Source organism: Gopherus evgoodei, chromosome 5, assembly GCF_007399415.2.
Source record: "Gopherus evgoodei ecotype Sinaloan lineage chromosome 5, rGopEvg1_v1.p, whole genome shotgun sequence".
Lineage (NCBI taxonomy): Eukaryota > Metazoa > Chordata > Testudines > Testudinidae > Gopherus > Gopherus evgoodei.
The window spans coordinates 63,758,689-63,784,373 of record NC_044326.1 but is presented as its reverse complement, the minus strand read 5'-3'; the positions used below and the strand labels follow the sequence as shown (position 1 = coordinate 63,784,373).

General features: G+C 44.8%; 1 protein-coding gene across 1 annotated transcript in view; it reads left to right on the top strand.

Annotated features, from left to right (window-relative positions):
* Positions 1-25,685, top strand: part of WWC2 (WW and C2 domain containing 2) — a 162,218-nt gene that overhangs the window by 63,337 nt on the left and 73,196 nt on the right. Inside the window, exon 3 of the mRNA XM_030564541.1 lies at positions 24,097-24,300. Within this exon, the coding sequence (XP_030420401.1) occupies positions 24,097-24,300 (204 nt within the window). The remainder of the gene's footprint in view (positions 1-24,096; positions 24,301-25,685) is intronic.

Below are 25,685 nucleotides of genomic sequence, written 5' to 3'. Positions count from 1 at the left end.
TTGCATCATCCCGCTATTCTACCTGCTCACAGCTTTTCCCCAAATAAATTAATTTAACATGATTCTTGTCAGTTTCTCAGCTGGCCCCAGGGTTCTGAGTAACAGTAGTAACAAGCAGCAACAAGATAGTGAGCACCTGTCTAGACAATGGGATGGTGTGTTTGCCAACCCAGAAGACAGTATTGTACTAGTTCAAGTAATGGTGGTTTCCTTAACAGCTATAAAGGATAGGAAATTTACAGTGGGATTTTCGAAAGAGCTCAGTGTTGGTCTCCGTGTGCTCCCAGTGATGTCAATGGAAACAGTGCTAGGTCAGTGTTGAACACTTATTAAACAAAAATTTTCATGGGATTTTCAAAAGAACAGTTTAAATGCTGCAGAAATCAATGGCTTAGACCAGGAGTTGCCAACCTGAGCCTGAGAAGGAGCCAGAATTTACCAATGTACATTGCCAAAGAGCCACAGTAATACATCAGCAGCCCCTCATCAGCTCCCCGACCCTGCTCCCAGTGCCTCCCACCAACTGGCAGCCCCGCTGATCAGCGCCTCCTGCTCCCTCCCCACACCTCATGATCAGCTGTTTCATGGTGTGCAGGAGCCTCTGGGGGTCAGGGGCGAGGGAGGAACGAGGGCATGGCAGACGGAGGGGAGGAGTGGAGTGGCGGCAGGGCCTGTGGCAGAGCCAGGGGTTGAGCAGTAAGCACCCCCCGACACATTGGAAAGTTGGTGCCTGTAGCTCCAGCCCTGGAGTTGGTCCCTGTACAAGGAGCCGCATAGTAACTTCTGAAGAGTCACAAGTTGGCCACCCTGGCTTACACTTTTGTCTGCGCTGCTTCACACATCTACTTGCTAGGAAGTATTGAGAAGCAGAAAATATTCCATACCAGTGGTCGGCAACCTGCAGGCTGCCCACCAATGCTCCATACTTTTAGATAGCAACAATTTTCACCAAAGTGTGTGGTTTTTTTTTAATTTTAATAAACATTATTATTGAAATGGGTGAGATCAGGTTGGGAATATGTCATACCGTGTCTTTCTTTCTTGTGAGTGTGTTGTGTTTTTTTGCACACCCCTGACTGGTGTAGCTATGCCAACTTAACTTTTGAGTTATTATCAGACCAGGTCTCATATGTTATGTACAATTGTAATAAGTACAATAAACTCAGGTAGAAATAAGATTTCCAATTTGTGTGTCCTTTTAACACCCAAAATTAGACACTGACATTGCCATAAACAGTGATGGATATGTGTGGGGTCATTTTCCCTCTTGTTTCCTACATCTACCTCCTCAGATTTTGGTATTAAGTGATTTTTCAGGTATCCTAACAGAAGGGTCTTCATTTCCTTCTTTCTTCCTAAAGTGACTGTATCAAGCATATTCCCTGAACTGAGTAGAAGCCAATTCCTGGGGAAATTCTGCACCAAAAAATAAAAAATTCTGTGTTTAAAAAAATAATAATTCTGTGCACAATATTTTAAAATGTGCAGAAATCTGCATATTTTATTTGTCAAAATAACACAATATAATCATCCAGTTTACATTATTTTGGTAATTTATTTCAAAATATCTGTCAGCAAGTTTGTAACAAAACAGACCAAAAAAAGATTCTGGTAATTTTTTGACAAATGGATTCCTTACATATTAATACAGAACTTTGAGTAATTCATTTAATTTACAAAACAGAACTGTATTTCCTATACCCGTCAAAAGCAGTGCAAAGTCTTGTGAGTGTCAAGAGTAATGGAGGAACTGAGGGAGAGGGAAGGAGCATGGAGAGTTGTTGAGTGTGGGTGGAAAAGTATGAAACTGTTTTTTGCGGGGGGGACAAGGGGAGGAAGGGGCAGGATTGTTGGGGAGCCTCCCAATGCAGACCCTGGCTGATCCCAAGCCTCTCCCATTCAGTCAGGCATAGGGTGACCAGATGTCCAGTTTTAAAGGGACAGTCCTGTATTTAAGCCCTCCTGCAGATGTCCCGACTTTTTCTTAAAAATGGGGAAATTGTCCAGTATTTTCTCTCTCTCCCCTTGTCCCCCCATCAGTACTGGCAGGTCCTACTTCTGGCTGGATCTCTGCTCACCAGCCACCCACCAGTAGTGAATGGGCGTCCGGGGGTCGCCGATGAGTGTGGGCGTAGAAGGCTGGTGGCAGAGCGAAGACGCAGCATGCAGGGCTGGCCGCTCTCCCTGCTGGTCCATCAGTGCAGCCCCTGCTGTGTGCCGGCTCTAGAGCAGCAGGGCTCCATTCCCTCTCCCGTTTCCGGCCGGCGCTGGTGTGTGCGGGAAGGCACCAGGCAGCGGAGGGTTACATGTTGCCCCTGCTGCCCACCCATTGTCTCTTTATGTGCTCCCCCTCTTGCTGTCCTCTGCCTGCTTTGCCCCTTTGCCCCTCCTAGCCCTGCTGCTCCTCCAGATCCCCCACCCCCCACCCACACACTCCCAGTGCTGTGCAGGGAACCAGCCCCCGGTCAGAGTGCTCAGCTCACTAACAGCTTGGCCAGCAGGCTCCTTCCTTCCTCCACTGCCTCTGGCTGGGCCTGCACTCTGGGAAGGCGCGAGACCCTCCAGCCTGGGATGCTGGCCAGGAGGAGTCGAGTCCTGCATGTGCCAAAGCCCTACATAGCACTGGCATGGGGAAGCCTCTCTGCCCCTCAGCTAACTCTGGAGTGGCGATGGGGGCGGGAAAGCGATTTCCAGCCTGTTTCTGCCCGAACCCTGCAGGTTCCACAGCAGTCCCTTGGGCAGGGGCTTAGCATCCTCTTCACCCATCTCTCTCCTCACCCTGGGTCCTGCCCCCAGGGAGCACAGGGCTGCTCTGTCCCCACCCTCCCCTGCTGAGCCACCTCTCTGATTGAGTTTGCAGAAGCCCCTACAGTCAGGTTCCCTGGGCCCTGGTGCACAATGTGTTCTTAGGGCTTGCATGCCCCCCTTCACATGTTGCCTTGGGAAGATGCAGTGCCAGGTACCAGGAGAGGTGGGTCCGTCCTGGGGGTCCAGCCAGGCATGGAGAGCAGAGAGCACCGGACGGAGAGGGTCCAGTTGGTCGGTCATCCGCCCCCCCCCATGTGAGAGAGGTATATGGGAGTGTGTCACCTCTCCCTGTGTAGTGGGGGTAGGGGTGTGCATCACTCCTCCCCATGTGAACCCTAAAGCCTTAAAGATAAGAAGGTAAATAAAAAGAATCCAACTACACAGTATTCTTTTTAACAGGGGCTCAGTCAACTTGATGTCAAGGATCAGAGGGGTAGCCGTGTTAGTCTGGATCTGTAAAAGCAGCAAAGAATCCTGTGGCACCTTATAGACTAACAGACGTTTTGGAGCATGAGCTTTTGTGGGTGAATACCCACTTCATCAGATGCATCTGACCCACGAAAGCTCATGCTCCAAAACGTCTGTTAGTCCACAGGATTCTTTGCAGTCAACTTGATGTTAATTTGTACTGCATAGTTCTGTTGAACTGCTGTTAAACTTGCTTGAATGCAAGTAATTTTACCAGGTGTTCTGTACTGAGCATCGGGGAAATATGGTCATCCTAGTCAGGCACACCTTCTCCATTCCCGGACCCCCCATCCCAGTGGGTCCTTGCAGCCTCCTCCGCCATCTCCATTTGTCCCTGCAGCCCCCCTTGCCTGTTCCCATGTGGCCATGCACCCCACTCCCATTCAGCCTCTTGACTCAGTGCTGTCACCCCACTAGCAATTCTGAACCCCTGTCTGTGACCCCCCCAGCAGCCCCATGTGCCCCACTCTGTTCTAACCTGGCTCCATGGGCCAGGTGCTGTGATGAACTTCTACCCCTTGGGGAATTCTGTGCCACTGCACACATGCAGAATTCCCCCCCCCCACACACACAAAATATACATTCTGCCCCAGAAGTGCTGCAGTTCCATCTTTTGCCCGCCAAAGGCCGCTGTGGCACCAGAATAGCCTGCTGAATTCATGTTGTTGGCTGTTCTGGCGCCACAGTGGCTCTTGTGGGTGAAAGGCAGAACTGCAGCACTTGTGGGGCAGAATATATTTTCTGCAGAAAAAAATATAATTCTATGGGACACATGAATTCTGCACATGCACATTGGCGCAAAATACGTAAAAATCATTTAGTCTGGTTTGAATGCTGAAATGCCTTGAAACTTGTGTTAGATTAGGAAACCGGTTAATTCCCAGGTATATGATTAACACCAGGGTACTGGCTAGTTGCCTAGGGTTTTCTGGGGCCGCTGGGAAGGGACTCTGGAGTCGAGCAAGTTCTGCCTTGCTTTCACGCTGCCTGGAACTTCCCTTTACTCCATATCCTGCACTACCTAAATAATCCACTTCCCGTGCTGACCCCGGGTCAGGAGCGAGCGCTGGGGAGAGAGTTTGCAAGAGGAAGTCAGGCTGATACTGTAAAACAAGCAGTGTCAGACTGGTCACTGTTTGATGGGACAGGGCTATGGGAAAGGTAGGGAAGTTGGAGTAGCTTTGTATTTTAAATTTTGGGAGAGCAGGAATTGGGGGATGGGAAGTGAGGAATTTGATTAGGAGAATCTGAGGAATATATTCTGTGTTGCTCTGAGGATCAAATCTCCATTGTCTAGCCCCAGTGGTAGTCCAGTCCTTAATGTTGTTCCCACTTTCCCCAATCTGTTTATAGACAGTGTAAAAGATTAAAGCTTCTGTGTCCATGCTTTTGATGGTTTAAATTAGGACATCGTTTTCTCAGTGCATCTTTGCTTACATAAATAATGTACGTTATTTGCTGTGTTCAGAATTTGATAGCTGTTTTTCCCCGCAAGTGCCTTTTACTTTCAAATAGATGTAGAGTATTTCATCCACCTTTCATTTTCTTCCTTTCCCATTTATAATTTCCACAACTCTTCCATAATTCTCTAAAAACTAGAGTTGGGTGGAGAGAGGCATTCCATGTCATGGGGAATTTTGATATTTTGAAAATTTTTCTTTTCGATTTGGAGCTAAAACAAAATTCAGAATTTTCCACAAAAGGGGATGGAGCCCAGGCCCTGAGGGGCAGTCCCCCTGGAGAGCTGCCATACACACTGGAAACCCTGGAGTCCCTGACCCCAGAGCTCCCCTGGAGCTATGGACCCTGGAAGCCTAGGCTCCCTGGTAGCCCTCCAGGAACCATGCCTTGTTTCTGGAAAAGCTTTGTCAAAATCGAAGTCTCCAAAATGTTTAGATTTTGACAAATAACCTTGTCCCGTACATTCATGTGTGTGATTAAGTGATTGTAGCTAGACATGTCTATGCCATATGCAAAGCTAAAGATTATCTACTATATTTTCTTTACCTTTTGGCTTTGGAATATGTGCTTAACCATCTCAGTGCTTGTGTGTAGTTGATTGTAGTAGTGGACATTACTATATTAAAGAGAGGAAATTTTAAGGAGGGGAAAAAAAGCCTTACTACATTTTTTTTTTTTTTAAAATCTGGAAAAGTAATAACAAATATTTTAAAAATCGCTTCCACTCTGAGCTTGGAGAAGAACAAATATTTGATGCATAAATAATCGATGTGATATGCAATGCCACAAGCCTGGGACAGCTTTCACAACACAAGAGAAGTGGAGCCCAGGAAGAGTTGTGTTAATCGCTTACAAGTAGAATGGAAAGCAATCCATTGTACATGCTTAGAATATTGTGTAATGTAAGTTCCAATCAAATGTATGTCTTCCTCTTCTCTCATAATTCCCTACACAGATTTGTTACACCTCTGCATGCCAAAAAGTATTTCTGTCTGAGTCACTTTTGCCTCCTACTCTGGAAGCATGGAATGTGCAACGCATGAGTTGCTTTTAGTCTGATTCATCGATAGGGAATAAGAGAATAAAAAAAGTATGGCAGAAGGGAGATACAGAGGAAGAAGACAGTCAGGGATGGTGCCCCTACTCCCGATCCCTTGCACTCCGAACGTAAAACTCAATGGAGTTGATCATTCCACCCCCTGCTGCCTCTTTCATGCAGTTTCAGCCCCCGGTGGTTTGGCTAAACTGCTTGACAGCCGTAACTCAACCTGCAATGTCATGGCAACAGGATCTCAGCTCTTGTCACATTTTTCCAGGCCTTGGCACCAGCTTATGCCTGTGACTGGTTTGAGTTTAAGTTTATGGGAAGTTGAAGAAAATGGCTGGAGGAAAGGAGACTTGTTTTATCTGTAGGTGCCTAACAGAATGAAGAGGACAAAGGGAAAAATGCTCTGAACACTTTCTCTGCAATCTAATGCTCCATGCTGTCCTTATAAATCATAAACTTCCCCATCCATAAAACTAGTGGAATGTGAATTTATTTTTGTGTGTGACATTTTTATCATTGAGGGATATACTCCACTACTTCATCTTCTGTATTTTAGATAACTTTGAAACCATATTATGTGTTATGACTCTGTGATCTTGAAGGGCCACAGGGTTTTGTCAAACCCACTGCCTCTGTAACATACTCTGTTTATCTTCTTCTTCAGATACCCATTGAGCAAATGTATCAAATGGAAATGAGACACTATTTGTTTTGAATCCTTTCTCAAAAGTGTAGTTGGGAATCTTCTTTTGTGGCTCAAGTTTGAATTGTGCAGTATTTCACAATGTCAATATTGCTTACATTAAGCTTTTGGAATGTAAACTGTAGTGTCCAATATTGTCTAGTAGCATGTTTTTACCATTGCTGATCTACCCGAAACTAATGCAGGTGTGAGGTTGTTTTCTACTATTCATTAAGGCTTCCATCTCAGTTACATGTGATGTTTATTTTGTCAGTTTAGCTGAGTTGAGAAATATTTGCACACTATTTTTAAAAAAGATACTAATGTATTTTTGTCTGATAAACAAATCTACCGGAAATGTTAATCATAGAATTGGGTACACCCTTTTTAAAATTCATATATCAAAATAAATAGTAATTAAGGTAAAATTTATAAATGAGTATTACAACTCCTAGATACTATTAAGGCCAAGTTGTTTTGTTTTATCTTGCGATAGTTGGCACCAGTTCAAGTGCTTGCTCATGTAGATACCATTCTAGGTTTGCACATGTGCAGTCATTGGAAATTTTTGCCTTAGCGGTATCCATAGGGTCAGCTGTGGCACTCCTTTGAATACTGTGCTCATGTGTTGGTATATCAGGCGCATCCGGCCCTATTCGCTCTTTCAGTTCCTTCTTACCACCCTGGTGGTTAATCAGAGTGACTTTGCTTGCATAGCAAGGGCTAGCGGTTTTGTCTCTATTGACTTAGAGCCTTAGGGCCTTGTAAATAGTTTGTATATAGTAGTTAGAATCCCAGTGCAGACTTCGCCCCAGGTGGAGCATTCTCCGATCTCCCTGGTTTAAGCCCTGAGCAGACTGTAACAGGCCTGTGCCTGTGAGTGACCTCCATAGCGGCTGCCTCAATTGAAGAACAAGTACTGTATCTGTAAAAACTTTCAGCCCAGGACTCAGAGGGAGTGGGATAGTCATTTGCGGGCTCAGCTCATGGAGTCTGCTCTTCATTTGGTTTCCGAGCAGTCTCACCAAGACTCACTAAGTACCTCGGCCTCTGTGCGCAGGACACCTCCAGCATTGGGCTCAGCCAGGCACTGCTCCCCATCACGGATGTCCAAAAAGAAATCAAGGAAGCATGACTCCCCTGCAGCAGGCAAGAAGAGTCATGGGGCAAGAGACCCAGTTCGGGTTGCCCAGCCACATGAACGTGCCTCCCTGTGTAATTTACTGGAGTGTCTTAATCTTCAGGTGACATTTTTTTCTCCTACGTGAATTGTATAATTCTATGAGTCTGTACTTTTCTCTTGGTACTCACGTCCACCTGAAGCAACAATCTATCATCTCTCTGGTATTTTCTTCTGGGAGCCCTAGAAATCTCTCATCTTCTACCTACACAGCTTCGGCCATATTCCTCCTCCGTGGCTAATGGCCAAATCTCTGGCCAAGGAGAGCTGCATGTGGTTCACACTGGAGCAAGTCAACAGTTCTACTTGAATCTACTAGGGGAGATGCTGAAAATTTATTACTTCCATAGCATTGCTATTCCTGGAATAAAAATGTCCAACTCTCTCCAGTCTACTGTTACACTGTGCTTCTGGTAGATTGTAAGGTTTTAGTATTCTATAATTGGCATTACTGAAACTTGGTGGGATAATACACACGACTGGAATGTTGGTGTGGATGGGTATAGTTTGCTCAGGAAGGATAGACAGGGGAAAAAGGGAGGAGGTGTTGCCTTATATATTAAAAATGTACACACTTGGACTGAGGTGGAGATGGACATAGGAGACGGAAGGGTGGAGAGTCTCTGGGTTAGGCTAAAAGGGGTAAAAAAACACAGGTGATGTCGTGCTGGGAGTCTACTACAGGCCACCTAATCAGGCGGAAGAGGTGGATGAGGCTTTTTTCAAACAACTAACAAAATCATCCAAAGCCCAAGATTTGGTGGTGATGGGGGACTTCAACTATCCAGATATATGTTGGGAAAATAACACCGCGGGGCACAGACTATCCAATAAGTTCCTGGACTGCATTGCAGACAACTTTTTATTTCAGAAAGTTGAAAAAGCTACTAGGGGGGAAGCTGTTCTAGACTTGATTTTAACCAATAGGGAGGAACTTGTTGAGAATTTGAAAGTAGAAGGAAGCTTGGGTGAAAGTGATCATGAAATCATAGAATTTGCAATTCTAAGGAAAGGTAGAAGGGAGTACAGCAGAATAGAGACAATGGATTTCAGGAAGGCCGATTTTGGTAAGCTCAGAGAGCTGATAGGCAAGGTCCCATGGGAATTAAGACTGAGGGGAAAAACAACAGAGGAAAGTTGGCAGTTTTTCAAAGGGACGCTATTAAGGGCCCAAAAGAAAGTTATTCCGATGGTTAGGAAAGATAGAAAATGTGGCAAAAGACCACCTTGGCTTACCCTTGAGATCTTGCGTGACCTACAAAATAAAAAGGCGTCATATAAAAAATGGAAACTAGGTCAGATCACGAAGGATGAATATAGGCAAATAACACAGGAATGCAGAGGCAAGATTAGAAAAGCAAAGGCACAAAATGAACTCAAACTAGCTATGGGAATAAAGGGAAACAAGAAGACTTTTTATCAATACATTAGAAGCAAGAGGAAGACTAAGGACAGGGTAGGCCCACTGCTCAATGAGGAGGGGGTAACAGTAACGGGAGACTTGGAAATGGCAGAGATGCTTAATGACTTCTTTGTTTCAGTCTTCACTGAGAAGTCTGAAGGAATGTCTAGTATAGTGAATGCTTACGGGAAAAGGGTAGGTTTAGAAGAGAAAATAAGGAAAGAGCAAGTAAAAAATCACTTAGAAAAGTTAGATGCCTGCAAGTCACCAGGGCCTGATGAAATGCATCCTAGAATACTCAAGGAGTTAATGGAAGAGGTATCTGAGCCTCTAGCTATTATCTTTGGGAAATCATGGGAGACGGGGGAGATTCCAGAAGACTGGAAGGGGGCAAATATAGTGCCCATCTATAAAAAGGGAAATAAAAACAACCCAGGAAACTACAGACCAGTTAGTTTAACTTCTGTGCCAGGGAAGATAATGGAGCAGGTAATCAAAGAAATCATCTGCAAACACTTGGAAGGTGGTAAGGTGATAGGGAATAGCCAGCATGGATTTGTAAAGAACAAATCGTGTCAAACTAATCTGATAGCGTTCTTTGATAGGATAACGAGCCTTGTGGATAAGGGAGAAGCGGTGGATGTGATATACCTAGACTTTAGTAAGGCATTTGATACGGTCTCGCATGATATTCTTATAGATAAGCTAGGAAAGTACAATTTAGATGGGGCTACTATAAGGTGGGTGCATAACTGGCTGGATAACCGTACTCAGAGAGTAGTTGTTAATGGCTCCCAATCCTGCTGGAAAGGTATAACAAGTGGGGTTCCGCAGGGGTCTGTTTTGGGACCGGTTCTGTTCAATATCTTCATCAACGATTTAGATGTTGGCATAGAAAGTACGCTTATTAAGTTTGCGGACGATACCAAACTGGGAGGGATTGCAGCTGCTTTGGAGGACAGGGTCAAAATTCAAAATGATCTGGACAAGTTGGAGAAATGGTCTGAGGTAAACAGGATGAAGTTCAATAAAGATAAATGCAAAGTGCTCCACTTAGGAAGGAACAATCAGTTTCACACATACAGAATGGGAAGAGACTGTCTAGGAAGGAGTATGGCAGAAAGAGATCTAGGGGTCATAGTGGACCACAAGCTTAATATGAGTCAACAGTGTGATACTGTTGCAAAAAAAGCAAACATGATTCTGGGATGCATTAACAGGTGTGTTGTAAACAAGACACGAGAAGTCATTCTTCCGCTTTACTCTGCGCTGGTTAGGCCTCAACTGGAGTATTGTGTCCAGTTCTGGGCACCGCATTTCAAGAAAGATGTGGAGAAATTGGAGAGGGTCCAGAGAAGAGCAACAAGAATGATTAAAGGTCTTGAGAACATGACCTATGAAGGAAGGCTGAAGGAATTGGGTTTGTTTAGTTTGGAAAAGAGAAGACTGAGAGGGGACATGATAGCAGTTTTCAGGTATCTAAAAGGATGTCATCAGGAGGAGGGAGAAAACTTGCTCACCTTAGCCTCCAATGATAGAACAAGAAGCAATGGGCTTAAACTGCAGCAAGGGAGATTTAGGTTGGACATTAGGAAAAAGTTCCTAACTGTCAGGGTAGTTAAACACTGGAATAGATTGCCTAGGGAAGTTGTGGAATCTCCATCGCTGAAGATATTTAAGAGTAGGTTAGATAAATGTCTATCAGGGATGGTCTAGACAGTATTTGGTCCTGCCATGAGGCAGGGGACTGGACTCGATGACCTCTCGAGGTCCCTTCCAGTCCTAGAGTCTGAGTCTATGAGTCTATATAATAAATAAGTATCATCTACTGAAGATAATAACAAAAGGAAATTACAAAGACTTTTTTTTTTTAAACCAAGACTTGGCAGAGTTACATTGTAACAAACAAGAACATAAATATCTGAAGTGAACTAATGAAAAATTGAAATACTTCATGTCCTATGAAGCATTTTGTTTCCCATGCACATGTAATGTGATATACTGAAGATATTCTGTTTTCCTTCTGGTTACAACTTTCTTCAAGAGCAGTTTAACATCATTTTAAAAAGTCCTAGTTTGTTGGCACTGAATTGTTATTTGGCCCAAATTCTTATCCCAGATTAAGTATTTTGAACCTTGACTGCGGTTGGCCATGAAACCTATTGTCCCCACTTTGGCGTTAGCACCAAAAGTTATAGTAAAAAAACAAAACTGTACATAAGAGGTATAATAATTCTAGTGGTCAGGAATTTTCTTGGGCAAAACGTGGCATCTTTCTGTTTGTGTAATTCTCCCAGTAGAAACCATAAGTGTTGGCTTTTCATTTTATAGAATTTTATAGAAGTATGGTGCATCTCACAGATCTTGAATATTGGAGAAAGTAAGATCCCCAGTTGTTCTTGTTGTTAAATAAATAAATATACAAACTGTTCACCTGAAATAGCTTATAATTGAAGCACAGTGATTTTAATAAAGATGTTATAGAAAAATTGATTAACTTTACAACATGCAAGCGACTTTGGCAAATGAAGCTAAAAACAAATTGTCCGGTTAATTTTAGTTGGTATACAATGATCCTACATTCAGACTTTGTCTCTGCAGCACATATTTTGCAGTATTATGGATTCTGCATTTGTGTCATGATTAAATAAGTGAAATTAACACTAAAAAGTAAGACAAAGGGCTTTTTATCTAAGCAATGTTTTTTGGCCCTTCCCCCACATATTCCTTGAGAAGTCTGCTGTCATGTGACTGCTTCTTAGAACAAGAAAAAAACTATTAAAAATAAAATACATCTAGGGATACATTTTTGTTCATGTCTAGTTGTGCCACTAGTACATTTTATTTTATGTATACCTCTACCCCAATATAACGCTGTCCTCTGGAGCCAAAAATTTTTACACCGTTTAGGTGAAATCGCATTATATCAAACTTGCTTTGATCTGCCGGAGCGTGCAGCCACCCCCTGCTCCCCGGAGTGCTGCATTACCGTATTATATTTGAATTCATGTTATATCGGGTCACATTATATCAGGGTAGAGGTGTATTTCCTGTGCCATAAATTGGCTTCATAACTTTCTTCGCAAAAAACAAATGAATATGATGGTGACCCCAGCTAGCCATCATAGAAATGTAGGGATAGAAGGGTCCTTGACAAGCCATCTGGTCCACCCCTCTGCCCTGAGGCAAGATCAAGTAAATTTATATCATCCTTGGCAGGCGTTTGTCTAACATGTTCTTAAAAACCTTTAGTGACGGGGATTCTACCCCCCTAGGAAGCCTATTCCAGACTTATCCCTAGTCTACGCTAGGAATTTACATTGATATAACTATGTCTCTCAGGGGTGTGGAAAAATCACACCTTTGAGATATAGCTACATTGACCTAACCCCCAGTGTAGATAGTGCTGAATGGATGGAAGAATTCTCCCTTTGACCCAGCTACTGCCTCTTGGAGAGGTGGAATACCTATGCTGACAGAGAATCCCTCCTGCTGGCATGGGGACTGTCTGCACTGACGTGCTACAGCTGTGCAGCTGCAGTGGTGCAAGTGCTCTGCAGTAGTGTAGGCATATCCTTAACTACTCTTAAAGTAAGAGAGTTTTTCCTGCTATCTAACCTAAATCTCCCTTGCTTCAGATTAAACCCATTGTGTCTTGTCCTACCTTCAGTGGGCCTATAAAACAGTTGATAACTATCTTTTATAATAGATCTTAACATATTTAGAGACTGTCTCAGTCTTTTCTTAAGACTAGTCATATCCAGTTTTTAATCTTTCTTCATAGGTCAGGTTTTCTAAACCTTTTGTCATGTTTGTTGTTGTCCTCTGAACTCTCCAGTTTGTCTACATCTGGTTCCCACACTCTGGGGCATACCCCTTTAGGGGGATGGGGAGGAACATTTTGAGGGGGCATGGTGGGGCCTTGGCTCTGCCCACAGCTTCACTTTGGTCCTGCTCCCAGCTGTGGCACTTGCCCTGGCCTTGACCCCGTCTCCTTTCTGCAGCCCCAGCTTCAGCTCTAGCTCTGGCTCCTAGCCGTCAATCCTGGCTGTGGTTCCACTTCCAGGGAAGCACAGACTGAGGGCTTGGCTGCACTGGAGAGTTGCAGCACTGGTGGTGGCTTTACAGCGCTGCAACTAACACACCGTCCACACTTGCAAGGCAGATCCAGCGCTGTATCTCCCTGGATACAGTGCTGGCTGTACTCTACCTCTGCCTGGGGAATAACGACTGCAGCGCTGGTGATGCAGCACTGCTCTGCCAGTGTGGCCACCAAAAGCACTGTTATTGGCCTCCAGAGGTATTCGGAAGTATCCCAGAATGCCTGTTCAGCCACTCTGCTCATCAGTTCGAACTTTATTGCCCTGGCCTCAGGTGACCCGCCCTTTAAATGCCCTGGGAATTTTAAAAATCCCCTTCCTGTTTGCTCAGCCAGGTGTAGGGTGCAATCAGTGAATCTTTCCAGGTGACCATGCTGCCACGCGCCAAACAAGCCCCAGCTTGGAGCAACGGCGAGTTGCTGGGCCTCACCAGTGTTTGGGGGGAGGAAGCTGTGCAGTCTCAGCTGCGCTCCAGCCATAGGAATTACGATACCTATGGGCAGATATCAAGGGATATGATGGAAAGGGGCCATGACCGGGACGCGCTGCAGTACAGGGTTAAAGTGAAGGAGCTGCGATGTGCCTATTGCAAAGACCGTGAGGGAAACCGCTGCTCTGTTGCTGCCCCCATGACCTGCCATTTTTATAAAGAGCTGGACACGATACTTGGGGGTGACCCCGCCGCCAATCTGAGGACCACGATGGACACTTCAGAGCGAGGGGGGAGGTAGAAGAGAAGGAGGAGGGGGGAGGAGGAAACCGAGAGTGAGGGTACTGGGATGGTGGGGAGACACCCCGGAGTCCCAGGAAGCATGCAGCCAGCAGCTCTTCTCAAGCCAGGAGGAAGGTAGCCAGTCGCAGCAGCCGGTACTTGGTGAAGGACAAGCAGAGGAGCGGGTTCCCGGTAAGCAGCTTGTATTTTCAGGATGGAAATGTTTCGGGAGAGGAGGGAGGGTTAGAGCTGCATGCATGCATGCCTAGATGTGGAATAGCCCATTGATGTGGTCTATCACGTCGCGGTAATCGGTGTCGATAATCTCTTCAAAAGTTTCAGCCAGAGCGTGGGCAGTGCACTTGCGCAAGTTTATTGGGAGAGCCACTGTGGTCAGGCTAATGCGTCCACGCCACTGTGCCGTGAGGGATGGTGGAACCATTGCCGCACACAGGCAAGCGGCATAGGGGCCAGGCGGAATCCGCATTGCTGTAGAAGACCCTCCCACTCTTCCCAGGTGACCCGCAGCAGCGAGATATTTTGCAGGATCAACTCCTGTGGAAAATGTTGGGAGACTGTTCAGTGTAGGTGCCCCCTGCAGCTGTTTGCTTTCTCCAATGCACAGAAACCCCAGTACAGTCCAGAAGCAATCAATCAGTTCCCCTTACTCACCGTTCCGGGGCTCCTGTGGGTTACGTGCGCTCTCTTTGTCATGGGAAAATTATGCTATTGTGAAGACGGTAAACTCTTTCACTGTGTGCGAATAACTGTCTGAGATATAAACAATGCTGCCTCTGTTAACTGTTGTCATTTTTGCCTTTCTACAAGCAACCTCGACTTCTCGGATGCCCGTATTATCAACAGCTGAAAGACTCCAAAACCTCCAGAAGAAGCCGCGAAAAAGCAAAGATGCCCTGCTACAAGCAGTTATGGATCACTCTGCCAGAGAGAATCAAAAACTGCAGGACTGGAGGGAAAAGGAAAGCAGGATCTGCCAAAGAAACTCAGCGGCCAGGAAGAAAAGCACAAAGCAGCTGATAAGCATCCTGGCGCAGCAAGTGGACTCTATCCAGGCGCTTGTAGACATTCAGGCAGAGCACTACCGTGCCACCCCCGCCCTCTCCGTGCCAAAGCTCTTTCACTTGTGCCCCAATGTCACTGGCTGCCAGCATCCAGGTTCTTACCACCACCACCAGCTGCCTCCAACACCTGTACGTTCACCAACCAGCCCTGAAAACTACGACCCTTATCCTCTGCACTCAACCCCCATCACTATGCAGTCATTGCACAGCACTCCAGACATGACATATTCAAACCTGTGACTGTACAGTTCCCCACCGCACTCCCACTGCCCTTTTAGGTTCCCAAAATGTTGTGTCTGTCAATAAAGTTATTTTCTTTTCAATAAATGAACTCTTGACTTTGAAAAAAGTCTTTATTATTGCAGAAAGTAAAAAGATACCTTAGCCCAGGAAAGAAACAGGCACTGCAAATCAGCTTAGGAAAAACAGATTCCTACTAACATTGTAACCATTGCACTTCACTCCCGTGCAAGGCACCAAACATTACTGTTAGTTTTCAGCCTCAGATTCCTCCCTCAAGGCATCCCTAATCCTTGAAGCCCTGTGCTGGGCCTCTCTAGTAGCCCTGCTCTCTGGCTGTGCAAATTCAGCCTCCAGGCGTTGAACCTCAGAGGTCCATGCCTGACTGAATGTTTCACCCTTCCCGTCACAAATATTATGGAAGGTACAGCACGCGGATATAATCGCAGGAATGCTGCTTTCCCCCAAGTCTAGCTTCCCATACAGAGATCTCCAGCGCCCTTTTAAACAGCCAAAAGCACACTCCACAGTCGTTCGGCACCGGCTCAGCCTGTAGTTGAACCGTTCCTTGCTCCTGTCAAGCTTCCCTGTATATGGTTTCATGAGCCAAGGCATTAACGGGTAAGCGGGGTCTCCAAGGATCACAATGGGCATTTCAACATCCCCTACTACAATATTCCGGTCTGGGAAAAAAGTTCCTGCCTGCAGCTTCCTGAACAGGCCAGTGTTCCGAAAGATGCGTGCATCATGCACCTTTCCAGACCAGCCTGTGTTAATGTCAATGAAACGCCCACAGTGATCCACAAGCACCTGGAGAACCATAGAGAAATATCCCTTCCGATTAACGTACTCAGATGCTAGGTGGGGTGGTAAGAAGAGGAATATGCGTCCCATCTATTGCCCCTCCACAGTTAGGGAAACCCATTTCTGCAAAGCCATCCACAATGTTCTGCACGTTTCCCAGAGTCACGGTTCTTAGCAGGATGCAATTAATGGCCCTGCAAACTTGCATCAAAACGATCCCAACGGTCGACTTTCCCACTCCAAACTGGTTCCTGACCGATCGGTAGTTGTCTGGAGTTGCCAGCTTCCAGATTGTAATAGCCACCCGCTTCTCCACCAGCAGGGCAGCTCTCAATCTCGTGTCCTTGTGCCGCAGGGTGGGGACGAGCTCAGCACACAGTCCCATGAAAGTCGCTTTTCTCATCCGAAAGTTCTGCAGCCACTGCTCGTCATCCCAGACTTCCATGACGATCTGATCCCACCACTCAGTGTTTGTTTCCTGAGCCCAAAAGTGGCTTTCCACGGTGTTGAACATTTCCGTGAATGCCAGCAGCAATTTCATGTCGTACGTGTCAGGCGACTCGCTATCATCGTCGCACTCATCACTTTGGATCATAAGGAATAGCTCAACTGCCAAACGTGATGTGCTGGCGAGACTCGTCAGCATACTCCTCAGCAGTTTGGGCTCCATTTCCCACAGAAATCGCGCTGCACAGAAACTGTTGAGAGAGTCAAGATGGCGCCAAACGTGGACGGAAAAACAGGGATTACTGGGATGTGAAGCGATGCATCACGGAGCGATGGGACAGGAAGCAGAATGACCTGCACCCTCCGCCCCCTTCCCACAACCCACGGCGCCAAAATGGGACAAGGTGCTCTGTGGGATAGCTGCCCATAATGCAGCACTGCCAACAGCGCTGCAAATGGTGCAAATGTGGCCACACTACAGCGCTGGTAGCTGTCAGTGTGGCCACACTGCAGTGCTTTTCCTACACAGCTGTACGAAGACAGCTGTAACTCCTAGCGCTGCACACCTGCAAGTATAGCCAAGGCCTGGGTAAGGGTGGGACAAGACCAAAAAAGTCTGGGGACCACTGGTCTACATCTTTCTTAAAGTCTGGTGCTCAAAACTGGAAAGAGTACTCCAACTGAGGCCTCGCTAGTGCCGAGCAGAGCACCACAGGGATGCTACTGGAAGAAGAAAAGGTTGCTTACCTTGTGCAGTAACTGGTACATTGAGATGTGTCTCTATGGGCCCTCCTTCCTCTCTGCATCTGCTTGTTCTTGTTGCATATACAGATAGAAAAAGGAACTGAGGGTGGTTTGCCAGCCCAGCTCTATATACCTTCAGAGCACGGCACGAGGATGTATAGAGCGTATGTGTGGGCCAAATGGACACTGCTAATAGAACATTTCTGATCAAGGACTTGAGGGGCACAAGCACACCTAGAGTGGAGCTCCTACAGGGACATGCATGTCTAAGAACCACAAAAACAACAAGCAGTCTGATGGCAAATAAATAACAGATTTACTTGGGCATAAGCTTTCATGGGTAAAAAAAACACTTCTTCAGATGCATGGAGTGAAAATTACAGATGCAGGCGTTTTTATACTGACACATGAAGAGAATGTGTCTGTATAATAATGATAAAGATTTTCTTCCTATAGGCCCTTACCTACCAATTCTGAGTTTCCTTAAGTCAACTTATTTGATGTCCATTGTCCTTATTCTGCTGCTCTCACTCCTTCCTTCCTTAGAATCATGAAATCTGTCATTTTATGATCACTTTCACCCAAACTGCCTTCCACCTTCAGATTTGTTAGCAATTCCTTCCTGTTAGTCAGAATCAAGTCTAAAATCACTTTTCTCTGGTTACTTCCTCCACCTTTTTGAAACAAGAAATTGTCCCAAATACATTTTAAGAATATATTGGAGATTTTTTTCTGGTTTTCCATATTGTTTTTTCAACAGATGTCCAGCTAGTTCAAGTCTCCCATTACTACCAGGTCTTGTATTTTTAGATATTTCTGTTCTGTTCTAGAAATGCCTGATCCTTGACCACCATTTGTAGCAGACCCCTCCCATGATGCTGTCCCTATCTCTCTCCCTCCCACACAATCATCAACACCTTTTATCTTTACCAGCTGGTCTGCCTCTCGCATCTTTTTGGACCTCAGAACAATAGTATTTATTGATGTATAATGCAACACTTGCTTCCTTTTATCCCTGTCTATCCCCTTCCTGAATAAGCAGTACCCCCTGCACCAGTAATCCAGGCATGTGAATTGTTTTACTAAGTCTCTGTGGTGCCAATTGTCTTAGTTTGGTTTGTGTATTAGGACTTCCAGTTCTTACTGTTCTGCATACTCCTTGCATTTATGTGTGCACCGCTGAGAGTTAAGTAAATTCCTCCACTGATTGCCCTCTTGTTGCTCCAATGACCCTGTTGTAACTTTACTTACATGCGCCGTGCACACACAGCTCCAACTACTAGCTCTTAGTCATCTTTTTTTCATACCTGCCAGTGGGCTTTGATCACCTGCCAGAGCGATGAATGAGCCTCCTCAGTCTTTCCATAATGTCATTGATGTGGGCTCCAAGCAGGCAGCACACCGGTTCAGACATCAGTCAGGTCGGTAGATGGATGCCTCTGTCCCCCCTAGAAGGGATTCCCTGACGCTAGCATCCTATGTCTCCTTCTCTTATGTGTGATGAGTGTGAGCTCCTCTCATCCTTGAGTGTAGGTGGCTTCTCTTTCTCAGGGCTGCTCCTTATTGCCTGTTGCCCATACTGCATGCTGGTTCTGGACCTTGAAAGATGGGTCTCTGGTGCTGCAGAAAGTGTTGATAGGAAAAGGTAATGATAAGCTTTTTTTAAGTTGTGAGGATTAAAGTTCTCTTCACTAGAACAGATCCTGCCCACGCTATGCGGGATTCCCTACCATTCTTTGCCGACTTGTCTTAATCCTGACCTGGAGGAATAGCCTTAAGTGCTTGTCTCTAACACAGCCAACAAGATTGCTGTTTGTGATGGAGTGTCTTATGATGTAGACTCTTATCCTCTGGAAGCTGGACTGAAACCCCCAAACTCATTTCACATAAGCTATTAAACAGCTATGTGATGGAAATGCATTTTTTTTGTTATGCTGGGCTGAATTTCAACTAGTGACTTGGAGATTAAAGGCTCCCTGTGCCATTACCACTTCTGAGAAATCCAGCCCATTAGTGGCATACCTTTAACTGTCCTGATGATATTCCCACATAAAAGTTTAACAACTGGAAGTCAGGTGTGACAAAACCAATTCTCATTCAAGCAAAAACCCTTGAAGGGTATTGTGGGTCATCTCAGTGTGAAATTCGCTTTGAAATAAATGAACCCTTAATTTTGAATGTCCCGTGAACATTAGAAAGCATGAAAAAGCAGAGTTACTCACTCACCCAAATGATCACTGCTTCCAGAACTGTAGCATTACATTATCAGGAAAGGGCAATAAACTTTGTCTGTCTATGGACTCCCATGTAGAAACTGGTAAACTGTTATATCAGTAGTGTGGCTCTGAATTTTCACATGAACATATATTTATGTGAAGTTACATTGCTAAATGTATTTCTTTATCTAATGAGTTGTTGTTCACTCATTTCTAAAAGGCCATATAGTGAAAACTAGCCTCTATTTTGAAAAGCATCTCTTGAGGGGATTTTAAAGCCTTATCTACACATGAAGGCTATTCTGGAATAGCTTTGAGTGGAGTAACTATTTCTAAATAAAATCACATTTATAGTGAAATAGAGTTTCCGCTCTAGAATATCTGTGCCGACCAATTTCCCTGTATAAATAAGTACCTAGTCGCCTAATCCTGAAGTCACAGAAGGGACCACATTAACAACTTTCCAGAAGGCAGAGGGGCACTTATGAATGCACATATTCTAAAATAAACTCACATAATCATAATGTTGGTTTGTATATGCAGTTTTGAAAGGCAAAAAGAAATTGCTTCATTAAGTTTGTCAGCAAGAAAAATCTGTTGCTGATCAGCTTTGTCCTTGTCCTGCAGTCACAAGGACGGGGCTGTAGGCTACAATTTTTAGGACTCTGTGGGCTACAACTGGCCTTGGAGCCACACATTGAGCAATTGTTACTTAAACCTATAGCGCAATTACCTACAATATGCTTGAAGACAAGACCTTCCAATCTTGTAAAATTATTCTCCATTGCTACTAGTGTCACTCTTAAAATACAATTACATCATTGCATCCTTCCAAAAAACAACACAACTGTATTTATCTTATTTGATCGCTGGCCCATTCGAGTCCTTGCTGCATCCTCCTTTACAAGAAGGAACACCTCTGAAAACGAAGCACTCGTTATTTTGTGTAAATAGCTGTGAAGGTGATTTAAAGCACAATAGCAATAATAAATGCACTGGTGGGGACATGTGTTGCCCATCTGAGGGGGGAAAATGGTATTGATTGGCTTCTTTGTGTATGTCGGCTGTCTCTGTGGAAAAGAGCAGGTGACTGGATTTTGTGATTGTGTAGCTAAAGTTAGTTTAAAGAGTGATTCCCTGTTGAGATTATTCACAGTTGGCTTTCGAACAAAGCTGCCCTGCTTTAATCTTTTATGTATTGCACGTAAGTTTTATGTGATGGGTTCTCTCTCGCTCCTATGCTTGTTTGGTGTATACTTTTCCAGTAGAAGTGCACTACACTGTCGTGTATCTGTATTCGGAGAAGAGTCACCAACATTATATGCTCAAACCTCTCATTAATTTGGCATCTTGTTGTTTTTGTGAATTTATTTAATGAACTGTCTCACTTTCTTTCTGCCTTCCCAGGTATGCCTAATGTTAGCACCAGAAAAGATAAAATTTGAAAGACTATCAGGTATTATTGATAATTATTATCACCAGGGATCTTGCCTTGGAACAGAAGAAGCTTAAGGTTCTGTTTACACTAAAAACTTCAGTCAATACAAATCACTCTGGTGTACAGCTGCTGAAGTCCATGAATCACTCAGGCATCTGTGCACATTTGGCTGCTTGCGTCAGCACTGCACCTACTCATCAAGAGTGATTCTGCTGATGCAAAGTACGGTACACCATGGATAGGTATCCCTGTGTGCCATGCGCCATTGTCCAGTGCGATGCCTTTGGGGAAATTTTCATAGTGTGTGGTGGGATAGAAATGACTGGTGGGATTGCATCACAATGTAGTTTTTGAGATGATGAACAGTGTCTGCAGAACTTTCAGATGTGAAAGTCGCGTTCCTGGATCTGTCTGCCAAGCTCCCCCCCGCCCTCCAATGCATGATACCAGAATGACAGCGGAGAAGCGAATCGTGATTGCACTCTGGAATCTTGCCAACCCATATTGCTACTGGTTTGTGGGAAGGCATTTTGGAACTGGAAAATCAACAGTGGGAGCCACTGCCATGCAAGTGTGTAGGGCTATTAATTATCTCTGCCTATGCAGGACTGAGACTCTCAACAATATGCCAGACACAGTGGATGGACTTGCATCACATCTCTGTTTTGGCACCAGCCCACCTTGCCATAGAGTACATCAACAGAAAGGGCTATTATTCTTTGATTATGCAAGTGCTGGTGGATCACTGAGGATGCTTCACTAATATCAACATGGGCTGTTCAGAGGAGATGCATGAAGCTCACATCTTCAAGAAGGAAGGACTGTTCAGAAAGCTGCGGGTACAGACATTCCTTCCTGACTGGAAATGCCAGTTGTGATTCTGGGGGACCCTGCCAACCCCTTTCTCCCCTGGCTTGTGAATCTGTACGCTGGCCACCTTCATAGCACCAAGGAAAGATCCAACTACTGGCTCAACAGATGGAAAATGAATGTGCTTTTGATAGATTGAATGGACACTGGTGGTGACGTTCACTCACTAGTTTGGATCTCAGTGATATCCCAGTGATTATTGCTGCTTGTTGTGTTTTTCATAGTATCTATGAGGCAAAGGGGGGAAAAGCTGCCGCCAGGTTGGAGGGCAGAGGTGGAGCAGCATTTAAAGTCAGAAATAAGTGGTTGCGGGAGGCTTTGAAAGAACACTTTAACAGTCAGCCATAGTAGTATTCTGTAGGCCGGGAGCTTTGGGTGTTGCTCGGAATTGAGTAGTGTTTGCTGTACACTTATAAATGCAGGTGTTGTCCTAAAGCCATTAACTATGTGGTGCATGCCATATGTACATTTACAAGTACTGTTTGCTTTGAGTACCGCTATGCATTCTACAGTATGTATTGAGAACTAATGAAGATGATTTTATTCTCCCAAAATTGAACTTTATTGAGGGGGGAAAACAGGGCGGAAAAACAATATGCAAAAAAACACAGGCAATGCAATATAAATTAACAGTGTGGAACTTTAAAACTGGAAAGGCAGTAAACATTTCTGTCCATTTCAGTGCACGCACATAGCTATGGCTACACATACACCAACTGTGGTTCTTGCAAGTTAGTATATGTGAAGCTGTGGTTCCCTAGCATAGAGTGATGGGGTAATTGCATGCCCTGTGATGTCACATGGTATGTTGAAGGGTGTCGGTAGGGAGCAGCAACCATGGAGTTCTTCAAGGGCTGCAAAGGGTGGGAGTCTGGGATTTTTGGACCATTGGTCAACCAGCATTTGGGTTTGCAGCCTGAGAGGACCTGAAGGTGGCGATGTAGGAAAATGTCTTTAGTGAGGGGCATGTTAGTATCAGAAAGTGGAGTGAAACGGACACTTGATTATAATAGAGCAGCTTGTATTCTGTGGGATTCATATTTTTAAATGATCAATATTTATTATTGAATATTCCCTTTTGTCACTTGATATGGAGTTATTGTACCTTTTTATCAGCTAAAGATTTATCAGTTAAGCTTTAATCATGAAGTGAGCCAAGAGTTTTAATTATCTTCTTGTATGTATAATAGAATTGCAGCGTTTAGGTTTCAGATTGGATAGCTTTGCCATGGCGATGACTGAAGATAACATCAGCTTTCCTCTCCTTTATTATTATAACTTGGTGCAAACTAACACTGCATTAAGCAGCCAGGAAATGCTAAAATTAAGGTTGACAATGCTGCTGTAATTCTGCCCCCTTGCATATCTGCATTAAGGCAGTCTTATATCCTGTGAATCACATTTCTTTCTTGCAATATAATAACCTTTCTACAATCTTGCATATCCAAGCCCATGTGAGTATGACTTTAAAGAGTGTTTACACCTTGTGCATTTAACAGCATTTTGTGTAGTCAGGTTCACTTTTTCTTACGTTGTTTGTGTGGATTCACAGTCCTCCATTAGATTGCTAATGGCAGAGAAAACAGAAATACACATTAAGAAAAATAATTTAACCTTTCACTCAGCAGAGATGAGGAGAAAACCATTTTAAAACATTAGGAAAATGTGATTGTAAAACCACCAAAATGGTAGAGGGACTCCAGAACAGGTGTAATGCTGTTACCTGAAAGTGCTTTTAATTAACTTAAAAAAAAAACAACAAAAAAAAAACTAGATTTCAAGAGGTTTGTGCTCATTTAAGGGCTTTATATTGACCTAGTTATTTATAACAGAACCTTAGCTGTAATTCAGGTAGAAGGCTTTTCCTAAAATTTTAAAGTATTTTATCAGTTCAGAAGACAATACCAATGGTTTAGAAACTTTAGATTGTATACTACTGTATTACCTATTGTGCATTAATTGTTCATTTTAAAGTTGGTCTTCACCCTAAAATGAAGAAATGCTTATATAAAAATAAACTGCTCCACATGCCTACTAGTCAAAGCTTAGTTGTCATTTTAAATTAACAAGGTAATAAAATGGACACTTTACAAAAATGCAAGTAGTACTAAAACTACAATTTTGGATCCCTTTTAATTTCTCTGAGACAGCTAAACCAGCTGAAGAAACTGTGGAGTATCCAGGCTATTTATATTGGCTTCCAGCTTCTTCCTTCTGACTTATCTTCTTGTGGAGGGACTAGCCCTACAGTCTAGACTTAAACTAGAACTGTGAATTACAAATAAAACCAAAACTGTAGACACACTAAAAGTGACTAGCACACTGAAGTCTATTCACGTGGCAAATTTAATTTATTTAACTAAATTGAAGCTTTTAAAACTATATATTTTTAAGAAACCACACAGATAGAAGATCCCCGAAAACAATGGAGGCAAGAACAAGAGCGAATGCTAAAAGACTATCTCATGGTAGCACAGGATGCGCTCAGTACCCAGAAGGAGCTGTACCAGGTGAAAGAACAGAGACTAGCACTCGCCCTGGATGAGTATGTACGTCTGAATGATGCCTACAAAGAAAAATCAAGTTCTCGTACCAGCTGTAAGTACATTAGAAATGCGTATGCTGTAACTGCTTTGATCGTGTATTGTAATGGCTCTTGTTCTGCAATTCAAGACTAGTCCTAATGTTTTGAGCCCCTGGCTGTTTTTCTGACAGCCTTTCCACTTTTTGCCCCTTAAGGCAACTGTGTTCTGCTACAGAGAGCTCTGGTCTGTCCAACATAGTTGAACTCCTACAGAAATTTGGGCCAGGCATTTGGCTCTGAAATCTGTTTCTCCATGTGGTTTGCTGGAATTTAGATTAGGTGGGTTGGTGTTCTAAGGATCTAGGATCACTTGTTCCTTTTTGGCTTGCAGCCACCAGTACTCAGTAAGTAAATAGGTGGCAATGATAGATGGAGCAGTAGATTTCGCTGCTTGCTGTTGGTAACAGTTTATTTTAATTTTTGCAAAATGTGTGCAGATATAAGGCATGAGGTTCAATAAAAATAAGTGGGATCATTTTGATTTAAATCCCCAAAACAAAGGAGGGAACCTGCTTGCCAAGTATAGTGTTTTTGGGAGATCTGTGTTTGGGTTGTTGGCCAAATATCTTACTCCAGGGTGGGTAGTGTTTAAAAAGCAGCAAGCTCAACTCCTGAAGAGAAGAGCAGTGAACCTCAGGCTCTAGGGTTGCCAGACATCCAGTTTTCGACTGGATTGTTAGAAGTCCGGTTGGCCGTCCACAGTAGGCTCCATGCGGCTCCCGGAAAGCTGTCAGCATCTCCCTCTGGCTCCTAAGTGTAGGGGCAGCCAGGGAGACTCTGTATGCTGCCCCCGCCCTGAGCGCTGGCTCCACAGCTCCCATTAGCTGGGAACCAGGGCCGACGGGAACTGCAAGGGCGATGCCTGCAGGCAGGGACAGCATGCAGAGCTGTCTGGCCGTGCCCCTGCCTAGGAGAAAGAGGGAGATACCTGCAGCTTCCCAGGAGCCACCTGAGGAAAGCGCTACCCAGAACCCAAACCCCCTCCCATGCCCCAACCCCCTACCCCAGCCCTGGGCCCCCTGCTACACTCTGAAACCCTTGGCCCTAGCCTGGAACCCCTTCCTCCACCCTTACCTCCTCATTTCTGGCCCCCATGAGGGGGTCCAAAACCCCCTGCCCCATCCCGGAGCCCCCTTCCACACTGTGAACACTTCATCTCTGGCCCCACCCCAGAGCCCACATCCCCAGCTAGAGCCCCCCCCCCCAGCATCCTAAGCCCCTGCCTCAGCTGAGTGAAAATGAGGGTGGGGATGGAGTGAGTGCGGGGGGGGGGCCTCGGGGAAGGACTGAGCAGGGATGGGCAGGGCAAGCAAGTGATGGAGGGAGGGGAGAATGGAGTGAGTAGTGGGTGGGGCCACAAGGAAGGGTGGAGCAGGACAATGGCAAGGGTATTCAGTTT